The 24,908-nt window shown below is 41.1% G+C and overlaps 1 protein-coding gene across 13 annotated transcripts in view; it reads left to right on the forward strand.

Moving 5' to 3' along the window:
• Positions 1 to 24,908, forward strand: part of brip1 (BRCA1 interacting helicase 1) — a 643,193-nt gene that overhangs the window by 282,920 nt on the left and 335,365 nt on the right. For 2 of the 13 annotated variants that reach the window (XR_010968795.1, XR_010968796.1), the window contains one exon: positions 24,525 to 24,842. The exons of 8 other annotated variants lie outside the window; for them this stretch is intronic. Coding sequence is in view for 3 of the 5 variants with exons in the window: in XM_068010725.1 (XP_067866826.1) it covers positions 1,840 to 1,902 (63 nt within the window). In the remaining 2 variants the exon portion in view is untranslated. Of the gene's footprint in view, positions 1 to 1,839; positions 2,510 to 6,652; positions 6,939 to 24,524; positions 24,843 to 24,908 lie in introns of those variants that run through there. 3 more of the 13 variants (XM_068010727.1, XM_068010726.1, XM_068010725.1) reach the window with 3 other exon arrangements.

Consider the following 24,908-nt stretch of genomic DNA (forward strand, 5'->3'; position numbering starts at 1 on the left):
ATTTATTATCTGTAAGATTAATAGTTCCGTTTCAGATTACTTTTTTTTTAGATAATCCATTCAGTCCAGGATGCTTTAAAATAAAATTATCCACCCTCCTTTCAATTCCATCATGGTTTTTTTATGTGATAATTATATGAATCTTGATTGCTGCACACATTCTATTAACAGCCAAAATAATGACCTGAATTTTGCAGTAGTAATGACAGTGAAATTGTCAGCTTTCACTTATCCTGCTTCTCTGAAACTGAAAGCAATTTCTGGAGTCCACACTCAGAGTTAAACGTGGAAATCCAGAAGTTCTGTCACTGATTCTACGCTTTGCCATAGGGTACACTGTTGAGGTCTGCCCCCCGTCCCCACAACCTCGCAATCAATTAGAACTGACAAAAACTTGCCCTTTTACACTATTAGTTTTCTGTAAAAACCCTTGAAAAAGTACCTTGTTGAAAGGTGTGTCTGGGTTTTTAAAGGCATACTAAATTCATAATTACTGCTAATAAACCTCTCTGATGTATTACAACCAGGTGAGGAAGGGGTCTCAGGCTCCCCTCTCAGCCCTTTCCTGGTTTGGCCGTAACAGGGTTTAACTTTTAAAACATTTTTTTTTTTAGCTTCCCCTCAGTGAGTCCTTGCCACTGCTTCTAACTGTAATTGTAAAGGAATCAACCAGACAGGTTTTCTCAGATTTAAACAACAAAGGTGTAAATTTATTAACCTGAAAACTCTAACTCAGTTAAAACTGCTAAAAATACATGACGCTAGCATGCAAACGCGATAAACACACACACAAATAGATACAGAGGAGGAGAAAGAATTAAAGGGGGAAGGTTTGAAATAGTAGATGGAATTCAGTTACTGGTTTTGGATTGGATGTAAAGTCTTTGATTCAAAATTTTACTGTGAGCACAATTCAATCAATTCCCAGGATTGGCCAGCACATTAGTCATGTGACTAGCTCTTTGTTTGAGACAGCATCACCTGCGAGGTTTGTTGATTCTTCAAAGCTCAGTAGACACACTCAGTGGAGGTGGGCAGGGGGGTGGGTGGAATGCTGGCTCTTACACAGACAATGACTCTCAATGTCTTTTGATCATCACTATTGACAAATCCCATCCGGCTAATTGAATCGGGGCACTCCCATAGTCTCTCTAGGCAAATGTCTCTCAGAATACAAATGTGCAGCCATGTTTTCAGCCACTGCTCTGTGGTCCTTTTTCAACAAGTAACAGTTCAAATAGTGTTCCATATGACAAAATTAATATGTTTCCATTTGGCAAGTGTGGTTTCCATCTCACCTTGAAAAACTAATTTTATATTTGTGGAATGTCAAATTTCTCTTCTATGATTAAAAAAAGTTTTAATTTTTTTAAAAGTTTATTTATGATTAGGGCATGAATTAAGGTAGAAGCTGAAATAATCATTTATTTTGCTCTGTAAAACTTATATAAAAGTGAAGGGTAATCAGTGTATTTTAGCTCCTGGGTTGCTGTCTGAGAGAATACATCAGTGTGTTGGCTGTCTACCCTGCTTGATGACGTCACTGTTGCCGGAAGGCTGGAGATCCCCCTTGACTTGACGCAGGATTCAAGCTTAATTTTGGGAGACAGGAAATCCACGTCACAGAGATCACTAGATCTTGCCGACTCTTCTCCTTTTATCTCCCCTGTGATGTCAAGGGTTAAATATGAATTGTAAATTGAAAATATTGGGAATGCACACCTATGTTAGTCATAATCCGAAAGAGAAAAGATAGGTAATGTTAATGTTTGGGTGGGATATTTCATCAAACTTTCATCGGTTGTGAAGAAGGGACTTAACCAGAAAAATTCCTTTCAGGTGCAAGAAGTTCTGCCATACATTTCCACCATTTTCTGTTTTTGTTTTGGACTTTTATTTTGATCTACCAAGTTCCAGAAGAACAATGTTGGAAGGCAATGTAAAAATTATTTAAAGGTCAGTTTTGGTGGAAAAAGCTCATCCAGCAAGCTTAAAAAATTGTGGTTAATAGCCATTACTTTCAACAACAGCAACTTGCATTTATATAGCACCTTTAATGTAGTAACACTTCACATGAGTGTTATCAACCAAAATTTTACACATCAGATATATGGGCACATGCCAAAATCTTGGTCAAAGAGGTAGGGTTTAAGGAATGTCTTTAAGATGGAAATTGAGGCAATCTTACTCATTACTAATAGTATTTAAGCTACATTCATATTGCAGTATTAATGTCATCGTCAAGCAGTTACAGTGTAGGTGCAGCCTGAAACCAGTGCCAACAAGTGCAAAGCGAAGTGAGATTCCCCATAGAAGAGAAGTCTCACTTTTCTTTGTTTCAGAGTCAGTTCAGGCCTTGACACCTAATTTTTACTGTGGCAATTTTATTACCTAAGCAAAACCAAGACTATTTTACAATAGTGCTAAATTTGCTGTGTATATGCATTATTATTAAATTAAAAATAAAAATTAAAGCTGAATAACTTTGGAAATACACAGTCGATATAGATTCCCTTTTCTGTGATAGTAATTAATAGATATACTTGGTTTAAACTAGTTAGTACTTTTGATGACTGATTCTATCCTAGATTATTTTGAATTTTATTGCATGTGATGTCACTGTCCCATGAAATAACCCTTTGAATTTATGGTCATACAATCCTTCCTGTTAAGTACATGAAAAAATTGTGGAAAGTCAGTATGTATCTCTGCATTAAACAAAATTTAGAAAAATGTTTCCATATTTACTATAATGGAATGACCTCAGGCTGTTATAGACCTTACTGTGGTAATACACTGTATCAACTATTTACACCATGACTGGTTGAGAACATGGATGGCTGGAATGTGATTATAGATATAAATGAGGCTTAAACGAACATGTCAATTTTTGGTATTTGCTTAACAGAGCAGGCTCCCATAGAAATTAACTGATGGAGAAAGGATTTTGAAAAATTATACACTTAAATAAATAGACTGTATTACCTTTACAATATTGACCCTCAAGTAGCCTACATCTAACCCTGTTTTTCACAGTAGTCAGTTACTGACACATTCTGTAAAAATTGAAAATTGAACCCAGAGGACATATGCGTGCAAGTGAAGGGATTTTCAGCATTATTTGTGCAGTGTTGTTAGAGAGGGATGTATTTGTGTAGCCGGTGTCAGCAATCAATAGATTTCTGAACCTAAAATAAGTGTTTTTCAAAGGTGTTGATATCTAGTACAGCAGGTGGTTCATGTTCAATTGTGTGATCAGCTGCTTCTAGTTGTACTTACTTTGTGTTTTTGTAAAGCATAGAAATAACAAACCTGACATTCTCTGCCTACGGCAGGTCTTGACTTTACTCTGTTTCCTGCTTTGACAAGAGAGGCCAAAAGTTTAATGTATTCAGTTAGATTCATGCTACACATCAAGTGCTACAACTACCATTGTTTACTCATTGTATCCCAATTACTTTGTAATAATATTTTTGGTTTTATTGCAGCTTTTCCTTTCTGTTCTTATGAGCAATAAGTTGAATCAAAGATCCATGCTAACAGATGCACTTGGTATAAAGGGCAGTAAACAAATGGTGGCGCTGGCAAGGTGTAGACAAAAGTTTGTGTCTGTTGATGATTGACATCCATTTTCTGTTGAGTAGTCTACCATGGGTGTGAACTTGAAGAGTTTGTTTCAAACTACTAAAATAAATCTTTAATCTTTTGCCAATTTATTTCTGAAGAACAGTTAGCAAAACAAAAGTTGTCTTTAAACCCAACTGTTTTCTCACCTCTTTATGATTTGAAGTTCTCAAGTGTCTTAACCCTTACCTTCCTTAGGAAATGAGAATTCCGCAGTTCAACTAGTGGCTAAAAAGCTACATGTATGCAGAGTGCTGTACAGCCTTGTAAAATAACATGTATTCGAAGGGAAACTGGTATAGATTTAGGGACAAATAATGCAATTCAGCATCAGTTCTGCTGGGAATGGATGGCATGGGCTTCTGTGCGTGGTAGCAGAGTGAAGAATTGAGCTTACTGTCGATTGCATTCTGGTCATTCATTTCATTGTATTTTGAGAGAAGTTGCTGGCTGTTGTGTTTGCCCATATAACAGCCCATATATACTTCAAAACAAGTAATTGTCTAAAGCATTTGAGACATTTTGGTGGAAAGGTCCTATATTAAACAAGTTTTTATTATGTCCTGGTTTGGATTGTCAAGAAAACCCTATTAGTATTAGATTCAAAGGGGGAGGCTTATAAAGTTGCCCAAAAAAAGTCATAAGCCGGAGGATTGGGAGAATTTTAGAATCCAGCAAAGGAGGACCAAGAAATTGATAAGGAAAGAGAGAATACAATATGAATGTAAACAGGCAAGAAATATAAATATGGATTGTAAAATCTTCTATAGGTATGTAAAAAGGAATAAATTGGCAAAGACAAATGTGGGTCCATTACAGGCAGAGACCAGGAGATTTATCATGAAAAATAGAAAAATGGCAGGGAAGCTAAATAATTACTTTGTATCTGTCTTCACGGAGGAAGATCCAAGAAGTCTCCCTGAAATACTTGAGATCTAAGGGTCTACTGAGAATGAGGAACTGAAAGAAATTAGGATTAGTAATATTAGTATTAGAGAAATTAATGGGACTGAAAATTGACAAATCCCCGGGACCCGATGATCTTCACCCTATAGTGGATGCATTGGTGATCATCTTTCAAAATTCTATAAATTCTGCAGTGGTGCCTGCAGATTGGAAGGTTGTAAATGTAACCTCATTGTTTAAGAAAGGAGGGAGAGAGAAAACAGTGAACTACAGACCTGTTAGTCTGACGTCAGTAGTAGGGAAAATACTAGAATCTATTATAAGGACTGTGGTTACTGGACACTTAGAAAATAATAGTCTGATTGGGTAGAGTCAGCATGGATTTATGAAGGGGAAAACATGTTTGACAAACTTGTTAAAGTTTTTTGAGGATGAATAAGGGGGAGCCAGTAGATGTGGTATATTTGGACTTTCAGAAGGATTTTGATAAAGTCCCACATAGGAGGTTACTAAGCAAAATTAAAGTGCATGGGACTGGGGGTAATATACTAGCTTGGGTTAAAGATTGGGTAACAGGCAGAAAACAGAGAGTAGGAATAAATAGGTCATTCTCAGGTTGGCAGGCTGTGATAAGTTGGGTACGGCAAGGATCAGTGCTTGAGCCTCAGCTGTTCACAATCTATATCAATGATTTGGATGTGGGGACCAATTGTAATATTTTCAAGTTTGCGGATGACACAAAGCTTGGCGGGAATGTGAGTTGTGAGGAGGATGCAAAGAGGCTTCAAGGGGATTTGGACAGGCTGAGTGAGTGGGCAAGAACATGGCAGATGGAATATAATGTGGATAAGTGTGAGGTTATCCACTTTGGTAGGAGAAACGGAGGTGCAAAATATTTCTTAAATGGTGAAAGATTGGAAAGTGTTGGTGTCCAAAGGGACCTGGGTGTCCTTGTTCATAAGTCACTGAAAGCTAACCTGCAGGTGCAGCAAGCAATTAGGAAGGCAAACAGTGTGTTAGCCTTTATCGCAAGAGGATTTGAGTACAGGAGCAAAGAAGTCTTCCGTCAATTGTATAGAGCATTGGTGAGGCCACATCTGAAATATTGTGTGAAGTTCTGGTCCCCTTGCCTGAGGAAGGATATGCTCGCCATAGAGGGAGTGCAGCAGAGGCTCACCAGACTGATTGTCCTATGAGGAGACATTGAGGAGACTGGGCCTGTATTCTCTGGAGTTTAGAAGAACGAGAGGCAACCTCATAGAAATGTACAAAATTCTTAAAGGGATAGACAGGGTAGATGCAGAAAGGATGTTTCCCCTGGCTGTGGGGTCTAGAACCCAAGCTCAGAATAAAGGACGAGTCATTTAGGACTGAGATGAGGAGGAACTTCTTCACTCAGAGGGTGGTGAATCTTTGGAATTCTCTGCCCCAGACAGTGGTGGAAGCTCAGTCATTGAGTTCAAAACAAAGATTGATAGATTTCTAGTTGATAGCTACATCAAGGGATATAGGGATAGTGCAGGAATATGGCGCTGAGGTAGGCGATCAGCCATGATCTAGAATGACGGAGCAGGCTGGACGGGCTGAATGGCCTACTCCTCCTATGTTCCTAAAACACGATATGCCAAATGAGCGATTATTAATTCAGCGTTGGAAACTTGCATTAAACTTCTAATGGAAAAAAGCCTGCCGTTAACTTTAAAATAAAATCTAGCAGCCAAGATGGCCACCACAATTTGCATCTGAAACACCTTTTCAGATTCCAAAGACCCACCCGGAGACACAGGTCTGGGCAGCATGGACCAGAACAATGGCTTGCTCTAATTGATTGAATTACCTAAGATTGCTTCATTAACACAGCATTCAAGGCAATCCTAACACCTTGACTTTAAAAGAGAAAACTCCCTCCAAGTGTAAATATTGGCATTCTGGGGCCTGGGGAGCCAATTCCAAACCTTGAATATCATTAGAAGGTTCCAGTGACTACACTGAGGCTATCATGTGGCCATCTGTCTATCTCTCTGAAAGCTAAAAGTTTCCTTGAACAAAGACAGATGGGCAGTAACTCAGACTGTGCAGCAGCAGGAAGGCTGTGTGTGTCTCTCTCTCTCTCTCTCTCCAGATAACACAAGTTTGAACCCCCATCTGCAACTGCGGATTCTCCAAACCTACAGATTGCTACATACAGAGACCAGGGGAAGAGTGCCCCCTACAAGTCTGCCTCCAAGAAAGCCTTGAGCCAAACGGGCCAGCCACCAAAGTGCACTTTGACCAGCCAAGGACTTACAAGAATACGACTTCATTCGGAAGACCACTGAATCATCCAATTTCACAGACTGTATTTAATTTTCATTTATTCTGGACTCTAATCCAACGACAAAATCTACTTTTCCCTCTATAATCTATTCGCGTGTTTGTGAGTCTTGCGTGCATGTGTAGCGTAAACTTATTCTTTTTCCAGATCGGTTTTAGATTAAGTGTAATAAACTCACCTTTCTTTTTTAAACTCAAGAAAACCTGTCTGGTTCTTTCACAATCACATTAAAAGTAAAACACTCACCAAGGTGGTAAACACAACCACTGTTTAAAAAGGAATAAACCCTGTTGCAGTCAAATAAGAGGAAGGACAAGAGGGGAGCCTGGGACCCCCTCCTCACCTGGCTGTAACAGGATATATAGTTCTATAAAAATTCTGAAATACATGTCTTATTCAAACTTTTAATATCCTTTTTGTTCCCATTCTTTGTAGTCTAAATGTGTGGTTGCGAGGTTAAAAAAAAGAGAGACAGAAAGACCTGCAGAGGACAGAGAAAACAATTAAGTAGGGCGGAGATTGTTGACAGGGAGAGGTGCCTAATGAGTGAGAAGGATTCTGAAGAGTGTGTGTCATGATCAGCAGGGGGCCTCTGCATATGTTCCAAAGTCATTCCAGCAGTGGCATCTAAGACCCATAAACCACTTAGAAGTGCCACAGGCATAGCATATAAACTTTATGAAAACACAGCTGTGTACCTTTAATGTGTCTATTGAGGTGTCAATTTTGGCCTGATATATTATATATTATATATTTTTGTATATATATTGCTGTTGTGCAGAAGCACATTTGGTTTGTTGAAGCACTATCCAAGAGGACTTTATTCATGTAGCATACAAAAGATAGTAACTCATACACCAACTCAACTATTATATTTTAGGTATTTAAGATAATGTATATTTGTTTTTGTCTTAATTTGACATTAAAGCATGGACTACCAATGTAGTTAATGCAAATAGATTTAATTCAGTAAGATTTGTAAGCAATGATGCCACTGGGTATCCTTGTCTCTTCTCTCTATCCCTAAAAGGGAGGAAAACCTTGTGGAAACATAAATCAAGAGCTCATTGTTTTTCTTTCTTTCGTATGATATTTTCCCTTCCCGTGTCATGTCTCTCACTGTTCTTTGGCCAAGAAAATAAGAGGCAGCTGTCCCCAGACCACCACAAATTCCACTTTGTAACTACAACAATAACTTGCATTTATAGTGTGCTTTTAACTTAGAAAAACATCCCAAAGCGATTCACAGTCATAATCAAAAATAAGACACTGAGCCAAAGAAGGAGATAGATGAGAAGGAATGACCAAAATGTCAAACAGGTGGGTTTTAAGGAGAGTCTTAAAGGAAGAGGGGGCAGTGAAAAGATGGAAGGGTTTAGGGAATACCAAAGAATGGGGCATAGGCAGTTGGAGGTGCAGCCGCCAATCATGGAGCAAAGCTAAGAGAGATGAATAAAAGACCGGAATCAGATGATCTGAGAGAATGAGGAGGTGCTGTAGGATGTTACAGAAATGGGGAGGAGCGAGGCCATGAAAAATTTTATATTTGAGTTACTAGAAATGTAGGTCAGCACAAACAGGTCTGATGAGCATGTGAGACTTAGGGCTGAATTTTATCAGCGCGGCAGGCTGCAAAGTCGGTGGCCTTCCGACACGGAAGTGCCACTGCTGAGCCCCCGCAATATTACGCTTGGGGGCTCATTCAAATGGAAGGGGCGGAGCAGCAGCCCCCCAATGACGTAGAGGAGGCAGCCGCCGCATCCCCGGCAACGGCGTCTGGCGCCACTGCCATTTTTAAAGGGCTTGCAGCCCCAAGATGAAATTTATATTTTTCAAGGTGCCAGGTCAATGAAACTTTACATTCAGATTTGTGCACACCTGCAATCCCCTCTTCAACACCCTGATGTGCAAGGTTTTTTTTTTTGGCCTATTCCCCCCACCACAAAAAAATTAGTTATCAGTAACAACCTCTCCCCCAACAAAATTCATTCCTTTTGACCCGAAACCCCTTCCCACCTTCCCCACACCCAATGAAAAAGGTTTAAAGGTTTTCCACGCTTTCCACCCCGCCAACCCCAATAATTTTATTCCTCCCCCCCTTCCCACCAGTCTCTCACCTAGGAACTCTATGGAGTTCCGAAGGCGCGCGAGTTGCGGCCAGTTGGCTGGAAAATCGACATGGGATGGCAGCCGTCAGCAGGTAGGTTCATCTGCATGTTAATTATCTTCATTTTAATATTTTAATGAAAGCCCCTCTGCCAAGCAACGGTGGGGGGCTCACCGAGGCCTCGCAGCCGTCACTAATATCCGGCGTGGTGGATCGCTCCCACTAGCATTTTATGGGTCTCCCGCCACAACCCATGACATCGAGGGACTGGTAAAATCCAGGGTTGCAGAGTTTTACATGAACTGAAATTTACAAGCTGTGGAGATTGGAGGCTGACCAGGAGAGCATGAAATAGTTGCATCTGGAAATGACAACGGCATAGGTGAAGGTTTCAGCAATTGATGAGCTAAAGTAGTGACAGAGTGGATCAGTGTTATAAAGGTGGACACAAACGATTTTGTTTTGAAGAGAATATAGGTAAGAAGCACAATTTGGGATTAAATAGGATGTTGAATTTGTGAACAGTTTAGTTCAGCCTGAAACATCCTAAACCAAAGTGAGGGAGGGGAATGCAATTGATCTTAATGGGTACAGAGTTTGTGGCAGGAGCCAAAGATAATGCTTCTGATTTTGCTAATATTTAACTGGAGGAAGTTCAGGTTTTCCAAGACTGGACGTCAGATGAGCAGAGGCAGTGGAGAGGTAGAGCTGGGTATCATCAGTTTAAGTGTGTCTTGGGATGATGCCACCATGAGGCAGCATGTAGGTGAGGACGAGGAGGGGACCAAGGATAGACCTTTGGGGGACTCTGAATGTAATGGTTGTGGGGCGGTGGGGTCGTGAAATGGAGTTTGCAAGAAGAGAAGCCATTGCTGAATATGTTCTGATTACAACTGGATAAATCTGCTGGCCCTATCTTAAGTCCCATTCCCCTAGCACCCGCTGTGCTCGCTGACCTACATTGGCTCCCAGTGAAGCAACGTCTTGATAAAATTCTCATCCTTGTTTTCAAATCCCTGCATGGCCTTGCCTCTCCCTATCTCTGTAATCTCCTCCAGCCCCACAACATTCCAAGATATCTGCACTCCTCTAATTCTGGCCTCTTGTGCATCCCTAATTTTAATTGCTCAACCATTGGTGGCCATGCCTTCAGTTGCCTAGGGCCCAATCTCTGGAATACCCTCCCTACATCTCTCCACCTCGCTTTCCTCATTAAAACCTACATCTTTGACCAAGCTTTTGGTCATCTGACCTAATATCTCCTTTTGTGGCTTGATGTCATACTTTGTTTTGTATTGCTCCTATGAAACGCCTTGGGGCATTTTATTACGGTAAAGGCACTATATAAAAGTTGTTGTCAATGAGAATGGAGCCATGATGGGTAGGAACCAAGGTCTGACTGAGCTGGACAGTGGAAGAAAGGCATTGAAGGAGAATGATGTGGTCGATTGTCAAAGGCTGCAGAGAGGTTGGGGAGGCATAATGCATCATGGTCACACAGGGGAGCTAGCAGCTAAGGAGTACATGAGAGTAAACCTTTTTGGAAATACTGTTGAGATTGAGAACTGTGGAATTTTTAACTCTATGTAAACTGGATAGGATAGAATTGCAGTGTGTTGAAGCTCAAATACATTTTGTTGTAGAATAGAATTACCTCCTGTTCTATGCCAGTGGTTGCTTCACAGCAAGATAGGGAAAATCAGACCATGACTAATCTTAGGTACTAAAATAAAAGCAAAATACTGCGGATGCTGGAAATCTGAAATAAAAACAAGAAATGCTGGAACCACTCAGCAGGTCTGGCAGCATCTGTGAAAAAAGAAGCAGAGTTAACGTTTCGGGTCAGTGACCCTTCTTCGGAACTTGCTTATAACCTGTGACCTTTCTAATATTTGTCAGTTCTGAAGAAGGGTCACTGACCCGAAACGTTAACTCTGCTTCTCTTTTCACAGATGCTGCCAGACCTGCTGAGTGGTTCCAGCATTTCTTGTTTCTAATCTTAGGTACCTCCTGGTGGCTGCTGATGCAGTACCTTTAGCAATCCTAGGACCAATTTATTAGCTTCACACCTCACCTGGAGCTCATGCATTTGACAGGAAGAACACAGAAGGAGAAAGAAAAAAATTGTAAAAACTCTGTATATACTCAGTATTCATGTCGTTATGGTATCTAAAATATTATGAATTCCTAACCACTCAGTTAATCTGAGATTACAAGTTATTTTTGACCTATAAAATCTAGTTTTATTTTCATTAAATTTGTAATCTATTATGACATCTAAAATGATCTTTGTAAAAATGAAACCATCCATAGTGTTGTAGCAATGAGAATTTTGTGCTTTATTAGGCTGAGTTCAGGTAAGGTACAGCAAAGGGGCAGAAACAGATCATGACGTTTTAGTATTAACATTCTCATAGTCATGAAGACCATTGACTCAGGTCTCCCAGATTGCCAGGCTGCTTGTTGAAGTCATTGGTGGGCAATTGGCATCTACAATCTCAATGGCTCCACAGGAAACAGTAAGTGATACAATTTCCACCCAGCCACTCCAGACTCCTGGGGACCCATAAATCTTTACTAACAACTGAGGGAATGGAAATATCCTGATTTATAGCATGGAATTCTGGGTTCTCTGACTCTGGACGAGCTCTCGGACAGGCTTGCTGTCACTGGCCCTGTTTCTGCTGATTAGTACGGGCCCATTCTGGGATGCTCTCATTGGTGATATTAATGGAGCATCCATTCCCGAGCCTGGTCGGGAAATTTTCCTTTATGGTCCAGATCATCAGTGAGTTGAAGTTTTGTTTTCAAAGACAAAAATGATCTCTGACTCTGCACCTTCACACACATTGCCTAGCTGCTGTTTCCTTGTGTCCATTTCCTCTGCAGTTTGTGTGCAGATGGTGGGCCATCTTATCAGGCAACAAATTCAGGCATCACGCTGGATTTGCATTGCAATAGGTTACCTTACAATTAGCATCAGCTTGAATTCTATCGTTATATCTGGGTCAGTCTAGATAGATTCTGCTCAAGCGTTTGTTGTTTTCCACTGAGAAAATTGGGTCTTGAAATTGGAATTGTTAAAACTGGGTATTCATTATGAGCAATATAAGTTATAGTGAAGTTTTACTGTATATGAAATTCAAAACAACCAATGAGCTTATATAGTGAAATACTGAGGACTTTGTTTCCTGCTTATTGCAATATCAAGCCATGTTATTGTTCAATAAAAGGAACACCTGTTATAGCACATTAAAGAACCTTCAGTGCCCCACTATTACTCAACAACACTCTGGAAGACGAGTTTGCGGCTGACTAGGAATTGATCCTTCAATGATGCTTTGTTGAGGATTCTGTTTCCATATTCTGCTTTATTTAATTGAGGCTCTCAATAATGAGTCCCGTCTATCAGGCAGAATTGTAGGAATTAACTCAAAACAGCATTGTCAGTGGCTGAACTCATAAACAGACTGTTTGTGTAATTCGTAGAAACCATAAATTCCATATAAGCCCCAGAGGCTTTCAGTACTCAAGCTACACTTCTGTCATTGAAAAACAACTTTTAATAAAGCTGTCCCCATTTTCCTAAAAGGACACAAAAATTAATAATTTTCTCAGATCTCTTTTCTAATACATTTTAAAAGCCTTGTCATCCTTTAAAATGAATTAAATGTAAACTACTTTTAAAAATAAACAATTTATTGCTCTCATCCTTGCAGTAGGTAAATACCATTTTTACCAAATTGCTAAAGCATGACCGGGTGTATGAGGTATTAAATAATATTAATGGGGTGTTGTTTTCCATATGAGGGGGTGGGTGGCTGCAAATGGAGGGGACAAATAAGCTGTACAAGCAGCAGTCCATATTGAACGCTATCCCTGTGGATCCCACGTGGAATTTCTTTCTCCTCCTCCTCCTGTAGATACTGCAATACAATTAACATTGGAAGGCAGTGACGTAGTGGAAATGTCACTGGACTAGTAATCCAGAGCCCAGGCTAATGCTCTGAGGGCATGGGTTCAAATACCACCACAGCAGATGGTGAAATTTGAATTCAATTAATAAATCTGAAATTTAAAAAAATCTAGTCTAATGGTGACCGTGCACCACTGTCAATTGTTGTAAAAACCCATCTGATTCAGAGATGAGGAGAAATTTTTTCTCTGAGGGGCATGAGTCTTTGGAACTCTCTTCCTCAAAAGGCAGTGGAAGCAGAGTCTTTGAATATGCTTAGGGCAGATTTTTGATAAGGGGGTGAAAGGCTATCGGGTAGGTGGTAATGTGGAATAATCAGTTCAGGCATGAACTTATTGAATGGCGGAGCAGGCTCGAGGAGCTGAGTGGCGTATTCGTATGTTCGTATTCATTAATGTCCTTTAGGGCAGGAAATCTACTGTCGTTACCTGGTCCGGCCTACGTGTGACTCCAGACCCACAGCAATGTAGTTGCCTCTTAAATGCCCTTTGGAATGGCCTAGCAAGCCACTCACTTCAAGGGCAATTAGGGATGGGCAATAAATGCTGGCCTTGTCAGCGACACCCACATTCCACAAATGAATTTTTAAAAAATTCAAATACCACCATGGTAATTTGGAAACTGAATGTAAGGCATCTGATCATTTGTAGGCTGGCACCAGGAAAAACTGTCTCTCAATTTTTACTGGTTCATTAAGGTACATCAGGAAGGAGCCTGCTGCCCACTACCTGGTCTGACCTACATGTAACTCCAGTCTCACATTGTGGTCGACTTTTAATACACTCACCTCAACAACAAATGTAAAAAAAATCAGCAACTGGCACTTGAAGAGGTAACTTTGGATTTATAAACAGTATTAATCATTCAGATTAGAGAAAGCTACACAAAACAGTTATCATTAACAAAGAACAGTATTAGAAAAACTAACGAGCTAGCGAGGAGGAGGATAGTTGGAAATGGGGCAATGCGGAAGAATTCTTTGCTTATGTTGGGAGTCAAAGGGTTCATTCTTACTCTGGGCTGATTTTATTGTGGCAATGGGGGTCCCAGCAGCGGGCCAAAAGGGAGACCCCACCTTGACCCTCTGTTGGACCCACCCCCCCGTTGTTATTTCATGGTGGGCAGGCAATTAACTGCCTGCCGTCAGTGGCACTCTCTTTAAGGTTTGAGCTCCCGCCTCCAGAGCCAATCAGAAAGCCAACTGGTCTGCGGTATGAAGACTGGAGAAGAGCCCAGGAGAGGCGAGTGGGATGGGGTTCGCCACGGTCATTCACGCAAGCCCGGTGACGGGGTGGGGGTTGGAGTTTACTGGGTCATGGATTGCCCCCTAAGGAAGGACCCCTCCCCAATCCCGCTAGGAGGCCGCCAGGTCTTACCTGGCGCAATCTCCCCGCAGCAGCAGATCCCTCAAAATTGAGGTGGAGACAGGAAGAGGCCCTCAAGTAGCTATTAATTGGCCACTTAAGGCCTCAATTGGCCTGGGACATGAAGGCCATCCTTGGCCTTCCTGGCCCTGGACAAAATGGCAGGGCGCCTGAATGACATTGGAAACCGTGCCCCCTGCCATTTTGTTTTCCCCCTCCCCACTTTCCGTCTCCGTACCTGCATCCAAGAGCAGAACAAATCCTGATTTCTGTCCATTAACCAATTCTTAATCCAAGCTATTACCCCAATCCCATGAGGCCTAATCTTGTGTAATAATCTCTTGTGTGACACCTTATCAAATGCTTTTTCAAAATCCAGATATACTAAGTTTGTTGGTTCCCCCTCATCTACCCTGGTTGTTGCACCTCAAAATATTCTAATAATTTGTCAAATACTATTTCCCTTTCATACAACTGTTGATTCGGCCCAATAATATGATTTTCTAAATGTCCCGTTATCATGTCCCCAACCATAGATTGTGCATGACATTTAGGCCTCATGTTAATTAAGGAGAAATATGATCAAAAAATTGGCTGTCAGTAAAAGGGTTGTTTTAAATGGAATAGCCTCCCAATTGGGTCTGATTGTGAAGGTGGTGGCCCAGTGCTGGGCCATTTCTGTGTTTTTATATTCAATAATGATCAGCAGAATTGCCTAGACAGCACATTAATTAAATTTGTGAATGACACAAAATTGTGTGTTAGAGATAGTAACATACAAAAGGGAAATTGAATACAACTAGATTTGCATAGTAGTCCAAAGTGCATAGAAGTAGCCCGAATCTGCAAATGTCCTTCAATGTAGACAAGTATGCAACTATGGACAGTAAGTACACAAAAAGGGTACATATTGTGATTTCAGTGGGTGTCAACTAAAAAGAATTGAAGGTTAAAGATTTGGTTTGCTCATTGATCATTCCATCAGATGAAGCTCAATAACAGGAATGCAGCCAAAGGCAAACAGGGCCTTGACTATTCATTACAAAGTTAGGACCATAATAATATGATCTCGTTCGAAATACCAGTTTTGATCCTCCTACTCCAGGAAGGACATTGCTACTGAGAGGGCAACAAGGATGATCACAAGCCTTTTTTTATACATTCACGGGATGGGGACGTTGCTGTCAAGGGCACCATTTATTGCCCATCCCTAAATGCCCTTGAGAAGGTGGTGGTGAGTCGCTGCCTTAAACTGGTGTAGTCCTTGTGGATTATAGCTTTTCATAGCAATTTTGATACAATTCAGTGGCAGAGGGCAGTTAAAAGTCAATCACATTGCTGTGGGTGTGGAATCAGGTATAGGCCAGACCGGGTAAGGACAAAAGGTTTCCTTCCCTAAAGGACATTAGTGAACCAGTTGAGTTACAACAAACCTGTAGTTTCGTCGTCACCGTTACTGATGTTAGCTTTTTATTCCAGATTAATTTAATTAACTAAATTTAAATTCCCCCATCCTTTCCTGGTGGGATTTGAACTCATGTCTCTGGATCACAGTTCTAGTAACATAACCATTATGCTACCGAAGTGTATCAAGCTATGAAAATAGATTTGAGGCTTTGTGTTTTTACCTGCTGGGAAGACAGAGGCTTACAGAGGATCTTTACCAGACATTATAAAAATGTATGGACTTCATGTAAAAGGTAATGCTTGATGTGATGAGAGCAATAAAGCAACAGGTGAGATTGGACAACTGGAAATTTCCCAGAGGGTGATTGACCTGTTGAAAGAATTCTGGAGGAAGTAGTGAGGATTGATTACTTAAAATCCTTCAAGAAAGTGCTGCATGGATGGCTGAAAATCAATGCCATCACGTCATATGGTAGTTAAGAGTACATTTGTCCTGAATGATAATTAGTCTGAGTTCTCCAAGCATTTGCCCGATTGCCCATGAGGGGTCGAAGAGGTGTTTTTACCAGAGGACTCCTGAATTGATTCGATTTCTCTACACATTGTCATTAACTCAATCACTCCTGCTTATGTGACCACTTCTGCAACTACACTTCTATTATATCAAGAATTAAAAATGGAAAATGAGTCGAATATATATTGTAAATGAAACTTGAGTGTTTTTGTTATGCCCTATGTTCGTTTCTGCCTTTCATCCTCAAAATAATTTTAATGCTTCTCTTCACACATCCCCACCTTTCATTTTATGCCTGGGCTTGTAGGATGTATTGAAAATGGACTCGGATTTCCTTAGTTTCCTATTTTTGCATCTTTTTAAAAAGATGCTATCAATATGTTTAGTTAGTTGGTAGAAAACTGCTTTTAAAGTCCAAGAGGTACCCAACTCCTGTTTTGTTAGAGTGATCACATACATACAAATCTTGCAGATTTTTAAACTTTTTTATTTCTAAAGGTCCTGGCTGCTGCTAAAAGAAAATTATGTAAAAACTATTTAACTAACATACTGCAAACATTCAATTCAACACTATTATAAATTTGTGAAAATCTCCAATACAAATACCAGCCCATTATAAATCAGGCAGAGCATGGCCATAATTTATTTAGACACCTTTATTTAGCAGAAACATTACTTGACACTATTCTAGAAAACATACTGAATGGAGAAATATGCTAGAGCAGATTAATCCTGTTGGATCTCATTAAAAATATTGCTTCTTATCTCCCTCCCCTAGTAGACTAAAAATAAGGATAAAATCATTGGACATTATATTGCCTTTACTTCCATACAACCTTCAAATAACCAGAACAAGTCAATAAAAAGGAATGAAACCGGACGGGCCACCCAGCATTGACCTAGACACTGGAAACAACAATGGCAAACCCAGCCCTGTCTACCCTGCAAAGTCCTCCTTACTAACATCTGGGGGCTTGTGCCAAAGTTGGGAGAGCTGTCCCGCAGACTAGTCAAGCAACAGCCTGACAGAGTCATACTCACGGAATCATACCTTACAGACAATGTCCCAGACACCACCATCACCATCCCCGGGTATGTCCTGCCCACTGGCAGGAAGACCCAGCAGAGGTGGCAGCACAGTGGTATACAGGTGGGAGGGAGTTGCCCTGGGAGGCCTCAACATCAACTCCAGACCCCATGAAGTCTCAATGGCATCAGGTCAAACATGGGCAAGGAAACCTCCTGCTGATTACCACCTACTGCCCTCCCTCAGCTGATGAATCAGTACTCCATGTTGAACACCACTTGGAGGAAGCACTGAGGGTGGCAAGGGTGCAGAATGTACTCTGGGTGGGAGACTTCAAAGTCCATCACCAAGAGTGGCTCGGTAGCACCACTACTGACTGAGCTGGCCGAGTCCTAAAGGACATAGCTGCTAGACTGGGTATGTGGCAGGTGGTGAGGGAATCAGCTAGAGAGAAAAACATACTTAACCTCGTCCTCACCAATCTGCCTGCTGTAGATGCATCTGTCCATGACAGTATTGGTAGGAGTGACCACTGCACAGTCCTTGTGGAGATGGTCCCGCCTTCACATTGAGGATACTGTCCATTGTGTTGTGTGACACCATCACCGTGCTAAATGGGATAGATTTTGAACAGATCTAGCAATACAAAACTGGGCATCCATGAGGCGCTGTGGGTCATCATCAGCAGCAGAATTGTACTCAACCTATAACCTCATGGCCCGGCATATCCCCCACTCTACCATTACCATCAAGCCAGGAGACCAACCCTGGTTCAATGCAGAGTGCAGGAGGGCATGCCAGGAGCAGCACCAGGCATACCTAAAAATGAGGTGTCAACCTGGTGAAGCTACAACAGAGGACTACTTGCATGCCAAACGGTGTAAGTAGCATGCAATAGACAGCTAAGTGGTCCCATAACCAACGAATCAGATCTAAGCTCTGCAGTCCTGCCACATCCAGCCGTGAATGGTGGTGGACAATTAGACAACTAACTGGAGGAGGTGGCTCCACAATTATCCCCATCCTCAATGATGGGGGAGCCCATCAGTGCGAAAGATAAGGCAGAAGCATTTGCAACAAACTTCAGCCAGAAGTGCCGAGTTGATGATCTATCTTGGCCTTCTCCTGAAGTCCCCAGCATCACAGATGCCAGACTTCAGCCAATTCGATTCACCCTGCGTGATATCAAGAAACGACTGAAGACACTGGAAACTGCAAAGGCTATGGGCCCTGACAATATTCCGGCAATAGTACCGAAGACCTGTGCTCCAGAACTTGCAGCATCCCTAGCCAAGCTATTCCAGTACAGCTACAACAGTGGCATCTACCCGGCAATGTGGAAAATTGCCCAGATATGTCCTATACACAAAAAGCAGGATGAGTCCAACCCGGCCAATCACCACGCCATCAGTCTACTTTCAATCATCAGTAAAGTGATGGAAGGTGTCATCAACAGTGCCATCAAGCAGCACTTGCTTAGCAATGACCTGCTCAGTGACGCTCAGTTTGGGTTCTACCAGGGCCACTCCACTCCTGACCTCATTACAGCCTTGGTTCAAACATGGACAAAAGACCTGAACAAGCAGTGAGGTGAGAGTGACTGCCATCAAGGCAGCATTTGATCGAGTATGGCATCAAGGAGCCCTAGCAAAACTGGAGTCAATGGGAATCGGGGGCAAACTCTCCGCTGGCTGGAGTCATATCTAGCTTAAAGGAAGATGGTTGTGGTTGTTGGAGATCAATCATCTGAGCTCCAGGAGATCACTGCAGGAGTTCCTCAGGGTAGTGTCCTAGGTCCAACCATCTTCAGCTACTTCATCAATGACCTTCCTTCAATCATAAGGTCAGAAGTGGGGATGTTCGCTGATGATTGCACAATGTTCTACACCATTCGCGACCCCTCAGATACTGAAGCAGTCCGTGTAGAAATGCAGCAACACTTGGACAATATCCAGGCTTGGGCTGATAAGTGGCAAGTAACATTCGCGCCAGGCAATGACTATCTTCAACAAGAGAGAATCTAACCATCTCCCCTTGACATTCAATGGCATTACGATCGCTGAATCCCCCACTGTCAACATCCTAGGGGCTACCATTGACCAGAAACTGAACTGGAGTAGCCATATAAGTACCATGGTTACAAGAGCAAGTCAGAGGCTAGGAATCCTGCGGCGAGTAACTCATCTCCTGACTCCCCAAAACCTGTCCACCATCTACAAGGCACAAGTTAGGAGTGTGATGGAATACTCTCCACTTGCCTGGATGGGTGGAGCTCCAACAACACTCAAGAAGCTCGACACCATGCAGGACAAAGCAGCCTGCTTGATTGGCACCCCATCCACAAACATTCACTCCCTCCACCACCGACACACAGTGGCAGCAGTGTATACCATCTACAAAATGCACTGCAGCAACGCACCAAGGGTGTTCCTACCCTACATGGGCTGCAGCGGTTCAAGAAGGCAGCTCACCGCCACCTTCTCAAGGGCAAGTAGGGATGGGCAATAAATGCTGGCCTAGCCAGTGACACCAACATCCCATGAATGAATTTAAAAAAAAGATTCCTCCTCCCTGAATTCAAATGCCACCCTGGTTAATTGACAAAACAACAATTGATTGGCTGTTAAACAGATCTAGCATTTTCATTCAGTACAGCTCTTCATTTTAAGCCCACCAGTCCCAACATTTATTTTTGTTACAATTCAGTTTGTGTGCCACGTGATAGTAAATTGATAACGTACACTGAAAAGTATGTTGCTACAAAATATATGAGGGAAAGTTGCGTACTGTGCCAATCTGATGTAAATCTGGTGTTAAACTAGTTGGATTTCAGTTGAGCTAACACCCTTTAAACCATGGACTTTAATCCAGAAATGCCCCAATGCTGTAAACAGTGTGGAGTACTTTTTCCCAAGATACCTATTAGCTTAGCTGAACTGCAGTAAAATTCATCCTACATATATTTAGTGTTTGCAACTGTTAATCTGAAACTATAGCAATGGTAAACAAACATCCCAAGCACTATACTGTGGGGTTCTTGCTAAAAATCCTTTTTGGTTATTTTGTTTTCTGTTAGACTTTTTGGTTTGTATTTAGTGTTTTTCATGCTCTCCCCAACAAGATATAGCTAGATACCTTTTACTATGGTTAGTTGCAGGGTTAAGTGCTCTCTATTCTGCACCATTCTGATAAAAGCACATTCTGTTGCCCAAACCTATTTCACATAGGGTCCTTTTAATGCAGCACTAAAAATGGGTCAGTGTCTAATCTATTGTACCATCCGTTATTTCCTTGTTTTCTAGGTTTTTTTATATTGACATAGGGGAAGTTTGATTTCCATTAAAATACTACCATTACATGAGAATATTGAAGAAAATGTACAGGCATTTAGAACCAACAGATCTGGTCCTTTTCGGTAGAACTCAACCCCATTTACCTGCCTGACTTTGTTTCTTGACTGCTAACTTTTAACATTGAGCCATTATCAAGCAATTCTGTAAAGGATTGAAGTGCATTGAGGTGTGCCTGGGCAATGGGCCTGTCACTGGCTTTATACTTGTGAGATCTATACTGATGGGATGGAAGGATCCTGATATCTGAATTGGTGTCCATTTTTTTGTTTACATGACTGAGAAGTACCTTAGGATGTTTTTCTACATTATAGGTGGTACAAGTTCTTGTTGTAGTAAACAATTTGCCTGGATAGTTACAGAATGTACAAGACATGTGGAAGAGTGCACTGAATCACTTGTCATGGGTTGTAACATTAGGTGTACACACTTAGATTGTGTTTTTTTTACAATTACATACTCCAGTCTGCTAATAAATGTGGTTGTTGGTTTACAATAATTTTGGTAAGTAGGTGGGAAATGTAGCTCCTATTTCTAACCTTACGAAATATATTTCAAAGCTTCTTTAAAACATGTATATTTTGAAACACCATAATAACTTTTATTACACCCTTTGGAGCTAAGCAATCAAACACCTTAATATGTTAGTGTTTTGTATATCAGTATGGTGCCATACAAACCAGTTATCGGTTTCTAACACCTTGTGTGGATATTAGAATTTGGAATTCTTCCAATAGATATTTGAAAAACAAATGTTCAGCTTTAAACAATGGAGAATGGCTTAATGTACACATAAGTGCATAGTCATCACTCCCAGCAGGGAAGCCATTCTCAAAGGGAGAGCTGGTTAGTGATAGGACTACAATATTGTAGCCTGATTCTCTGACCTGTGCTCTCTTTTGATTGCAAGTTCTCACTGGGTGCTTGGGGATTGTTAACTTTACCCAGTTTTTGTATACAGCATAAAATTCATATCTCTGAAGTTCGAGTGAAAAACATTGAATAATGTTGTCAAAAAGCACATTCAACAGAATCCAAAGTATCACAAAAGCAAAGTACTGCAGATGCTGGAGATCTGAAATAACAGAAAATGCTGGAAATACTCAGCAGGTCTTGCAGCATCTGTGGAGAGAGAAACAGAGTTAACGTTTCAGGTCCTTGACCTTTCATCAGAACTGGGAAAGGTTAGAAATATAGATTTTGAGCAAGTGAAAAGGGGAAGGATGGGTAAAGGAACAACAGTTCTGATGAAAGGAATCCAGAGTTAACTTGACTTAGTTGGTAGCAAAGAAATAAGTTTTCGTTGTACTTTGTGTTGCATAAGAATTCTCAGTTCTGACCAAAACAGAAACACTTGCATTTATGCAATGGGTTAATGCGTTTTTAGAATGCAGTGTTGCTGAAACAGCTTAAACTGGTTGCTACTGAGTTATTAGCTTTCATATAAAAATAGATAAACTTTTGCTGCATTTAAGTCCTGCCTTCCTGAATACTAGCCTGACCTCAATCTGTAAAAGAGCCTTACAGCTGGCATGAGGGACGATTGGAAGAGGTGGCATTTTTTAAAGACTACATTTGTTATTGCATGTTAATCGGATTCATCGTGTGATAAAGATTTCATCTGCCACGTGAGCGCATAATCAGCTGTTTCCAAGCGCTTGTCTCTGTCTTGAACAGATTGTTCACTCCTTATTAGTGGAAACCAGAGACCTTATTAATTTGCTTTACATTGTGATTTCCAGCAGATCAGTCTAATCAATATGCAAGCTCTGTGCAAGACAGCAGTTGTTCTTGGTGTTTCATGTTATTAATTAATAGAAGACCCTAATTGCCAATTCCTTTTAGCACACAAAATAATTGCAGACTATGCTTGGAAAATTGTCTGTTGCTTGTTTTTATTAAATATGCAAACTACACAAAATGTTGGTCTTTTCTGTTTGTAGTGCTGCTAGGAGTAACTTTGGTTACTCTTTCTTCATAAAATTGTTATCTATTTGGGGAATGACTTTATATGGCATGTGTGAAATTTTTCTTGAATGGCATGTGTGAAATTTTTTGTCAACATTGTCAGTTATAACAGCATAGAAATTTCTTTTAGTGATATCAGTAACTTTAGTGAGGTTATATGCCATTCCTCTGTCTGCTATTTTAAGACAGGGATAACTTCTTTCCTCCACATAAATAGTGGTCAGAGGAATGATATACGACCAAATTAAGTTGATAATTATTCCAACACTAACTTCTGTGCTTAAAAGACATGCTCAGATATAATATTTTCAAAGAAATTAAAGAATTGTGAAAACACCAATGTATTAAAGACTTTACATATATACTGCATCGTCCAATGTTGACAAAATTGAGGCCACGCTTACTGGTGGCACAAGCACAGATAATGGGTGTGTGGAGGCTAGTCTTGCCAAATTTTCCATGACCAGGCCTTCCTCTTCATTGGACTAGGTTCCTTTTATATGCTTTCTGGTCATGTGTTTTGACTGAAGATTGTAAATAGGGAAAGCTAGCAGCTCTTTAATGATTCTAGATGGAGAAACTAAGATGTGTCAAATGGCCTTCCTCACTGCAACTGTCTTGTGGTGAGGCTGGTGCCAATAACTTCAGTACTGAATTGTTGGAAGATGTTATTGCAGGAGGTGCAGCAAAGATGAGCATGTGGGATAGACCTATTTGGTGCTAAAATATCCCCATCTCTCAAGTGGAAGTGCAAGCTGCTTAGTTGAAGGTTGCAGAGTCTCCAATGACCTTGGAGCAGATCAGGAAAAAATTCATTGCCATCAGGACAAATCCTAAGCTAAGTGTAACCATCTATGGGTACATGATTATTCTTCTTTCATACAAGAAAGGAAGAACTTGCATTTATATAGCACCTATCACAACCTCAGGATGTGCCAAAATGCTTCACAGCTAGTGAAGTACTTTTTGAAGTGTTGTCATTGTTGTGATGTAGTAGCCAGTTTGCACACGGCAGGGTCCTATAATGAGATAAATGACCAGTTAATTTGTTTTCATTGAGGGAAAATTATTGGCCAGGTCACTGGGAGAAGATTCTTGGTAGCGTAGATGAACAGAGAGATCTTGGTGTCCAGGTGCATAAATCCCTGAAGGTTGCTATCCAGGTTAATAGGGCTGTTAAGGCATATGGTGTGTTAGCTTTTATTAGTAGGGGGATCGAGTTTCGGAGCCACGAGGTCATGCTGCAGCTGTACAAAACTCTGGTGAGACCGCACCTGGAGTATTGCGTGCAGTTCTGGTCACCGCATTATAGGAAGGATGTGGAAGCTATGGAAAGGGTGCAGAGGAGATTTACTAGGATGTTGCCTGGTATGGAGGGAAGGTCTTACGAGGAAAGGCTGAGGGACTTGAGGTTGTTTTCATTGGAGAGAAGGAGGAGGAGAGGTGACTTAATAGAGACATCTAAGATAATCAGAGGGTTGGACAGGGTGGATAGTGAGTCTTTTTCCTCGGATGGTGATGGCAAACACGAGGGGACATAGCTTTAAGTTGAGGGGTGATAGATATAGGACAGAAGACAGAGGTAGTTTCTTTACTCAGTAGTAGGGGCGTGGAACGCCCTGCCTGCAGCAGTAGTAGATTCGCCAACTTTAAGGGCATTTAAGTGGACATTGGATAGACATATGGATGAAAATGGAATAGTGTAGGTCAGATGGTTTCACAGGTCGGCGCAACATCGAGGGCCGAAGGGCCTGTACTGCGCTGTAATGTTCTAATTCTAATTCTAATTATCCTTGTTTTCTTTGAATAGTGTCATGGTATCTCTTGTGTCCACCTGAGCGGATATACGGGGCCTCAGTTTAATGTCTTGCCCAAAAGATAAGGCATAAACTCAATGTAAATGTTCATCTGTTTAAGATAACCTGCAAAGCACTCACACATTTTCCCAACATTTCTTCATACTACAGAAACACGTTTGACGTGCGGGCAATCAAAGCAGGAATGCAGCACTTCACAGATCACCAGTAAAAGATTCCTAACAGAAAAGAATACAATGAAAATGAATGTGAAAAGGCCTGGCACATGGAGGGAAGTAGTCAATTCACAGGTGCTGTTTTAGGTGCTTAAGCAGAGCACAGTAATTGTAATATCTTCATTATAGCTTACATGCCAAGGCTGCGAACAACTATCATGAACCTGGACAGATGGTGGGTTACTTGTACTGAAGGCACTCTCAACGTATGAGGAAATAGCCCTGACCCTCTTTGTAGAAGGCATTTAAAAGGGTGAGTTCAGAAGCATGGTGCCATCATCTAGCAAATATCCTACATTTCTTATTTTCGTTCTAAATC

Source organism: Heterodontus francisci, chromosome 30 (assembly GCF_036365525.1).
Source record: "Heterodontus francisci isolate sHetFra1 chromosome 30, sHetFra1.hap1, whole genome shotgun sequence".
In the NCBI taxonomy this organism is placed as follows: Eukaryota; Metazoa; Chordata; class Chondrichthyes; order Heterodontiformes; family Heterodontidae; genus Heterodontus; species Heterodontus francisci.